Raw genomic sequence first — 8,026 nt, 5'->3', positions numbered from 1 at the left:
CCATCCACACGGGCTAAGACATACAGTTTAGTTGATTCTTGGTATCATCAACTTTCTAAATTTGTTGTTATACACCATGTCCCTAAAAGGTTTCTCCTCAAACATCTGGAATTATGCGCTGTGGTCTGATATATATTGTGTTAAAATATATGTCAGCATGAGTTCCTTGCAGATGTTCAGCACTGCATCATCCAGCTGTGGAGGCGAGAGACAACCGTGAAGTTCCTCAACATCAAAACGTAAAGACCGAAGCCCCGCCTCTGACCTTCTCCTATTGGCCGACACACACATCACAACACCTCCTCTCAGAACTTCACTGGCAGCACAATGTATATTTTGTTTTTGGGTATCCCCGCGTGTGTGTGTGTGTGTGTGTGTGTGTGTGTGTGTGTGTGTAATCCATCAGCTCGGTGTCCTCACTGAAATCTATGTGTTCTCCTGACATGCTAATCTAGAGCCTATAGGCTTCCAGTCCTTATTATCTCATGCAGAAGTGAAGCAGCACTGATCAGGTGTCTGCTGGCGGGCCGGACCCCTGCGGTAACATCAGGTACCATTGCTTTACATCAGGCAAAAAGTAGAAGGCTTATAAAAGTCAAGAAGTGCACAGGGCTTCAATATTCCACAGAAAAAACGTCTGCACGCAGCACAGAAAAGGAGAAGATGAAGGAGAAGTGTGAGACGCACGCACACGCACACACACACGCACACACACACACACACACACAGGGGAACAAATGTAAAATATGAATTTAAGGCACAGAGGCAGTGGGGCGAGTGTCGTAATCCAGAGGACACACGCGATGGTGAAAACTCCCGAGGGGAAAGTGTGCACGAGTCACCGCTTCCTCTTACATCCACACAGTGTATTACAAATAGAGGGATATGAGAGAACACACACACACACACACACACACACACACACACACACACGCTTGGGCTGTGCTCACCTCAGCCAAACCAGTTAAACAAGTGTGTGTCTGTGTGAACAAGTTTTTTTTCTTTTAAAAAAAAAACAAAACAAACAAAAAAAAACAAATAAAAACAGCCTGCATAATTTCCCTTCTTTATTTCAATCCGATGCACCTTCACACACTTTGTGTGCGCGCACGTGTGTGTGTGTGTGTGTGTGTGTGTGTGTGTGTGTGTGTGTGTGTGTGTGTGTGTGTGTGTGTAACCAGTCGTGCAGGTCAGGGAAGTTAAACTGTCCGTTGACTTGTGGTTAATTTTCTTCCTCATACAACTCTCACACACACAACTCTCACACACACACACACACACACACACACACAGAAAAAAGTTTTACGTTTTTTAAACTGCATTTATTTTTATTTTTTATCAAAATAGAATCTGTGATGTGAAAAACACAAATGACGAAGTATTTACAACACCATCGTGCAGATTCGAGTCGTGTCCAAAACAAAAGACAAAAAACCTCCACTGAGCATGTGCAAATGCTACAGCAATCACAACTGCATGTGTACACACACACACACACACACACACACACACACAACTGAGGTAATTGAGGTAAACATGGAAAGAGGTGCATTGTTAACACACCACTGCACCACCACAGCTTGTGTATTTCATCACCACCCCTCTCTCACTCTCAAACTCACACTCACACACACACACACACACACACACACACACACAACCATGAGGATATAAATGGATCATCTCATTCTTATCAAGAAGAAAAACACAAACACTTCCTGCTCCTAATGTGCAAAGTTCACCTGGCGTTAAGACCTGATCACCTGTCCAGTTTAATCATCACACACACACACACACACACACACACACACACACACACACACACACACAGACCCCGAGTATGACTTACCTAGGCATGTGCTAAAATTTAAGCAATCTCACAATTCCTACATTTACTCCCCCAGGTCTGAAACCTCCACCCAGAACATTCACTGAGGAACCGAGGAACCAGACATCAGCACATGCCCAAGTCCAACAGTGTTACCCCCCATCCCCCCCATCCCCCCCCCAGTCCTGAGTAAACACCGATGACACGACGATCCCCGCGATCTGATCACAGCATGATACACTCCGATCTCCGTGCGAGAATCTCCGGATTCTACAGGATTCTCCGGATTAGACGCCAGTAGAGTTCAGATTTTGGTTCCTGCAGGAGTTTATAGGTTTTATTTCTCAGTCAGTCTGCGTAAAGCGCGCGGTGGGCGTTTCCCGCTCTGTAAGGCCGCGTGCGCTCGGGTTAGATATCTCCGCGGGGTTTAGCTGCGCCGCATTTCTCACCGCGCGCGTCTCAGGTAATTGGGTCTAGTTTATTTGTAACTTCTGAATTTGACTCGACATCTTTGCATAAAAGTGTGTGTGTGTGTGTGTGTGTGTGTGTGTGTGTGTGTGTCAGCTTTACGCTGAAAAAAAAAACCCCACCACATCTGTAACCTTTTATATTCAGGATAAATACACATCTGATCGAGTTCATGGCTTCTTCAGGGCGCTGATTTTGCGCAGCAGCAGCTGTCTCCTGGCCCGGAGTTTCTTCCTCTCCTGCGCTTGCCGTCTCTCTCGCGCCTTCAGCTGCAGCAGGTACTCCGTGGCGTGGGTCAGGATGGCCACCTTGGAGGTTTTTGCCGACTCCGACAGACCCGGGATTTCGTTCCGGAGCATCTGGAAGCGAGAGCGCAGGTCGTCCCGCCTCTTCCTCTCCAGGAAGTTCCTGCGCTGCTCGGTGGAGTCCTCGGAGTCCGAGGTAGCCGGAGAAGAGGAGGAGGACGAGGACGACGGAGCAGATAAGAGCGGGGGGTCGATCCGGGCTCGCTCGCCGAGCGGCTCTTCTCCGTCGTAGTCGTCGTCGCTGGGGTGGAGCCGGTGGTGTTCGTCGTCGGATTCGGGAGACGGAGCGGCGTAGTTGTGCTGCTGCCGGTGCAGAGAGATGTGGAAGTGCTTCTTGCGCGGGCCGTGCGGGTCGGCGCTCACGGCGATGGTGATGGGCGTGCGAGTGCGCTTCTTCAGCCGGTTCTCCACCGTCACCACGTCGATCTCGTCATCATCTGAGGGAGAAACAGCAAAGCGCACGCTTAGACGCTTATACACAGCCTTATAACACGTCTATAATGCCTCAAAGATCGACGTGTACAACGTGCATCAGTTCTACAGTGTGGAAATTCCCATTTTCCGAAGCGCGTAAGAGACGTACGCAGCGGTTCTGCTAAAGAGACGAGCACGTGCACGACGTCTTTACTGCTGCGAAAACTTCCAGCAGACGAATTTTATTCCAAAGTAGATTTCGGACTGTAGTCGCGTACGGCTATGGTTTTAACGTGTTCCTGCTCGAGCACCTTTAATTCAGCAAACTGGAGATGACATCACTTCCTGCCCTTAGAGTGTGAAAACTATCCTGTGCTCAAATCCGTGACTACGAGATAAAACGCGACACGAAGTCCCTCGTTCACGGATTCACTTATTACACATCAAACATCACTTCCTGTTCTGATTCCTGAGCTAACAACGTGTCTCAGAGCAGGAAAACGACCGCGCTAAACAGGAAATCACACACGACTTCCTCAACAACATCCCTGCATTGTCTGCGTCGTGAGCGTGCTGGAGCTCTTACCGGACGAGTCCGAGCGCGACTCGGATCCTGAGGACGCCGGGGTTTTTTTGGACTGGGACACGGGCAGGTTGAGGACGGCCGCGGGGTTCACGCACCTCGTGACCTGCACGTCAGCCTGTCTCGCTGCGCTCGGGATGCGTGGTGCGTTCACGTGCGCGAGCTCGTTCTGGTGCGTTTCTGAGCGAGGGCTCACTCTGGTGGCGTTAAAGCCGCTGCTCCACATGCAGTCCTTAATCACCACCGAGCTCAGGTTCCCGAACACGTCCAGCGGATCGAGCTTCTTCAGAGGAAGCACGCCGTAATCGTCCGACGCCCACATGCTCCGCTCCGACGCCGGCGGCGGGAGTAAGGAGCGGCCCGTGGGGAAGGTCCTGGAGGGAGACACGGGCGGCGTGGGGAGGAGCTCAAACTTCTTCCAGATGTCCTCGCTGGGCGCCGTGGACGTAAAGAAGTCTTCGATCCTTCCATCCATCTCGTCGTAGAAGTAGTGCTGGTGGTGATCACACTCCATGTTTAATCCACACACAACCGGAGTCACAACCTGCAGCACAACACAAATCTCAGAGTCAGATACACACACACACACACACACACACACACACACACATACACGGGGAGCTGTGATGAGATTTTATTTTCATTTAATCAAACTGTGGTGAAGATCAGCACCAGCTCCTGTCACAACTATCCACTGATTATTATTTTTACGAGATAAATGTTTTTCTATATAAAGTTCAGCAATTTAAAGCAGCAGTAAGCAATCTGAAATATAACTGCTGCTTTAACAAAACCGCTGTTGGTTAACAGCTGGTGCGATGTGACGACAATATCATACCGCGATACTTGAAGTCATTTCTACCATACACGATACGAACAGTGGTATTTAGATTAACGCTAGAAAATAAGCGTACATTTGATCGTCTTTAAAGACTGCGTACAAAATGTCAACACGTCAAATCCAGTCTGGACTGACCAGGGAGATCAGGAACAACAACAACAACAACAACTCACAATAACAAATAATTGTTTACATTTCTCTCTTTCTTCTTGGATTAACAAAATATGGGGAATAAACTGAGATTAGAGTCCAGGCTGTAAAAATGGACGACAATGAGGTGTTAAGAGCAACATTCCCCCAAACTGCTCGGGAGAAAAACAAGACGAAACAACAAAGAACAGCAGCAGGTCTGGCTTACTGCTCACTCTCATGAGCACTGTTTGTTATCTGACTCACTTCCTGTAAACGGATTTAATCTAATGTGGAGCTGATCTCAATCCCCGTACACACCGCGATACGTTTATATCGTCCTATCGTCCACCTTTAGAGCTCGCGAGCCACAACGGAGCCCGGTGTACGCGCGAGCTCACAATGCAACACAATAAAAACGCGTGGAAAAGTCACGTGTTGCTGCTTTAATCCTGCTGAAAAACACGTTCACTCTCAACCACAGCTTATAACGACTGTGAATGCAAGGCTGGTCGGGTTAGAAACCTAGATTAGATTTAGTTTTGCATGGAGTTTACAGAAGATAAAAATCACTGCTCTCCCCCCCCCCCCCCCTCTCTCTCTTCCTCTCTCTCTCTCTACCACACGGTAAAAGCACGTGCATATGGAAACAGTACTATTGCAGCGATTGTATGATTTCAGTACAGTCTAATCCATTTTTTAGGTTTCAGCACCTCAAATCCACACGCTCACGATTTCCCCAACAACAAGGAAGAACGATTTTCCCGCATTTCAGTTTGGTGGAGAAAACCAGAGGGACCAGGAAACCCCTGCAGTGCAGAGTCAAAGTTCCTGAAGTCCACACAACCCTCTGAGATCTTCTCCAACACCGCACAGCGGCTGAAAACTCAGGGGAAGACTCGAGGGGCTTTATTTACCGTCTCATCTGTTCACGTCCGGATTAAAGAGCAGGAGAAGAAGAACGTGAAGAAGAACATGAAGCAGAATCCAGTGCTGAAGGACAAAGAAAGCGAACAATTGAACTTCCGGAACAAAGGAGAGGAAAATAATCTCCAACGGCCAGAAGAACGCCTGGGTTTGCGTTTTATAAACCCAGAATCAGGACCGGGAACGATGGGGAGAAAAACAAAAACAAACTAAGACTTTTAAATAAAAAAAAAAAAAGCGTCTATTTACACCTACTGCAGAAAAGCAGCACGAGACTGTATAAACCACACCCGCGCGCCACTTTCGCGCCACAGCTGCGCCTTTGTGTAGCCTTGCATGCCCTGACCACGCCCCTTTCACACACATGGCCCGCCCACTCATTTCCCTAACCGCCCCGTTTCCACAAACTCTCAGCTTTTAGCCTTTTTTTGTCATTTGTTTACCACAGGATGCTAAGCAAAGCTAACTAGCTAACTATATCTGGTTTAAAAAAAAACACTTAACGTTCACGTCACACACACACACACACACACACACACTCACACACAAAGCGATGTTGTTCTGTTCCACACAGGGCTGAGGTTGCTAAGACAACAAGCCACGCCTCGTTACATTAGCCGTTTAAATATAACAATGACTTTACATTTGCTTATTATTTACCTATATTGTCTTATTCTTTACTTGTTGTTGTACTGTTGTTGTTGTTTTTTTGGTTTTTGTTTACATTTCGAGTAGAATACAAGAATAAAATGTATATTTGGGAGTCGTGTATATATGTTATATAGTTCATCTTCAACTTAATAGTTAGCACATCTCATACTGTAATTTAAACACAAACAGGGAATGCAATAAAATTATAATTAAAGTCAGTATCATGTAATATGCCCATTGATCTGGATATATATATATATATATAGATAGATAGATAGATAGATAGATAGATAGATAGATAGATAGATAATTTTTTAAAGAAAATGTTTATATAAATAGATTTATAGTCTGTTTACACATAAATGTACTGATTATACACTTCTGAGATGCACGGGATAAAAGTGTAATGATGCGAATATTTCTAGAGAAATAAAATGACTTGGCTTCGTTTACATTGACATTTATTCATTTAGCAGACGCTTTTATCCAAAACGACGGTGAGGGAAATTACTCAGTTTTACTCTGTAATAGTTTTGTTTTTGTTCTTTTTCTGTTCATGTGAGGATAACGCCTAAGAAGGTCATGTGATGTCACTGAGATCAGTACAGAATGTTTATCTGCTTACAGAGACACAAACATGTTCTTCTGTTCAAAGTTCGTCTAAACATCTTCCAAGATCCTTTGAACTGCCTCACACTGCTTCTTATCGGTACACAGAATTATGTCATGCTCTGCGTTTCATATATATAGTAGTGGTTCAGCACAAGCACTTCAGAGCGCTCTCATTATTCTCTCCTGCTTTATTCTATCCTGTATTAACCGTCTTTCTGTAATAAACCTTTTTACCTTCAGAGGACTAGTCTGCGAGTGTTGTCTACGAGTCTGCGACAATTTAGCGTCTCCTGGCTGGGCTGCGCGAGTCTTTCAGCTTTTCTGGACAAGAAGTAAACCGTAGGACGCTCGTGGAAAAGTTTCACCCTGAAGTCGGTCTTGACGCAAAGGCGGTTTGTCCTTTATTGTGTAGAGCGAACGACCGATGCAGCCTCAACACTGACTGGTAGGAATCATCAAGAATTTCGAATTAGAATTAGAATTAGAATTTTAAGAAGTCATTGTGTATTGCTGTCTGTGTGTATGGAAGGGAGTCAAGAATGTAGAATTTGAATTAGAATTAGAATCTTAGAATTAGAATTAGAGTCATAGTGCTGTCTCTGTGGAAGGGAGTCAGTGATATAAGAAATACCGTGTATTACATTGAGAGAAGTTTTACATGGGGCCATTTCTTATGAGAAGTTTGTGGAACTTCGCCTCTGCGACAGCAGAGAGATTGGTGTTTCTTAGATCACAGTTTCAAAACTAAGATATATACCGACGGGTACATATATATAGAGAGAGTGAGATAATAACGGTCAAAATATTTGCTAACGGAAAGAGTCTGGTTCGTGCAATAAATAAGTAAAGAGAGTAGGGCTGCAACTAACCATTATTTTCATAATCGATTAGTTGGCCGATTATTTTTTTTGATTAATCAGATGGGGCGGGGCGAACTTTCAGTGCCTTTTGTCTGTTTGTTTATTTAAAATAAAATCCACAAAATGAGTGTTACAAATATAAACTTCAGACTAAAACTTTATACAACTGTTTGTACAAAACAGAAAAGAACTCAATACACACACACACACACACACACACACACACTAGAATATATAATATTAATTTAGGACTGTAGTTTACACGACTTACAAATGAGAAAATACAAGCAATACCATGCTGAAAACATTTCAGTAAAATCTACTCAAAATAGAAACACACACTTCATTTATCCGGTAATATTAAAACATCACCTGACATCCGTCACTGAGTAAAACGAAATACAGTGT

The 8,026-nt window shown here is 45.0% G+C and overlaps 1 protein-coding gene across 4 annotated transcripts; it reads right to left on the bottom strand.

Moving 5' to 3' along the window:
• Positions 1-598: 598 nt before the first annotated feature.
• On the bottom strand, positions 599-7,249 carry mycla (MYCL proto-oncogene, bHLH transcription factor a). 4 transcript variants are annotated; one of them, XM_053620181.1, is made up of 3 exons: positions 6,993-7,249; positions 3,602-4,142; positions 599-3,038 (listed from the first exon to the last, which is right to left on the bottom strand). In XM_053620181.1, exons 2-3 carry the CDS (start codon positions 4,110-4,112, stop codon positions 2,467-2,469), a joined length of 1,083 nt encoding a protein of 360 aa, XP_053476156.1. In that variant the 5' UTR covers positions 4,113-4,142; positions 6,993-7,249; the 3' UTR covers positions 599-2,466. The 4 variants fall into 4 exon arrangements, with proteins under 4 accessions (XP_053476156.1, XP_053476160.1, XP_053476159.1 ...); XM_053620185.1 differs by lacking the exon at positions 6,993-7,249 and adding an exon at positions 6,039-6,100; XM_053620184.1 differs by lacking the exon at positions 6,993-7,249 and adding an exon at positions 5,282-6,016.
• Positions 7,250-8,026: the final 777 nt, after the last annotated feature.

This window comes from Ictalurus furcatus, chromosome 3, assembly GCF_023375685.1.
Source record: "Ictalurus furcatus strain D&B chromosome 3, Billie_1.0, whole genome shotgun sequence".
NCBI lineage: Eukaryota > Metazoa > Chordata > Actinopteri > Siluriformes > Ictaluridae > Ictalurus > Ictalurus furcatus.
The sequence above is the reverse complement of the archived record's forward strand: the minus strand, read 5'-3'. Positions and strand labels throughout refer to the sequence as shown.

What these genes read in the sequence shown, in the direction of transcription:
- mycla (XM_053620181.1), bottom strand. Translation starts at nt 4,112, where the DNA reads ATGGAGTGTGATCACCACCAGCACTACTTCTACGACGAGATGGATGGA. An exon ending in GTCGCGCTCGGACTCGTCCG is followed by an intron (nt 3,039 to 3,601) that starts GTAAGAGCTCCA and finishes TTTCTCCCTCAG; the next exon opens with ATGATGACGAGATCGACGTG.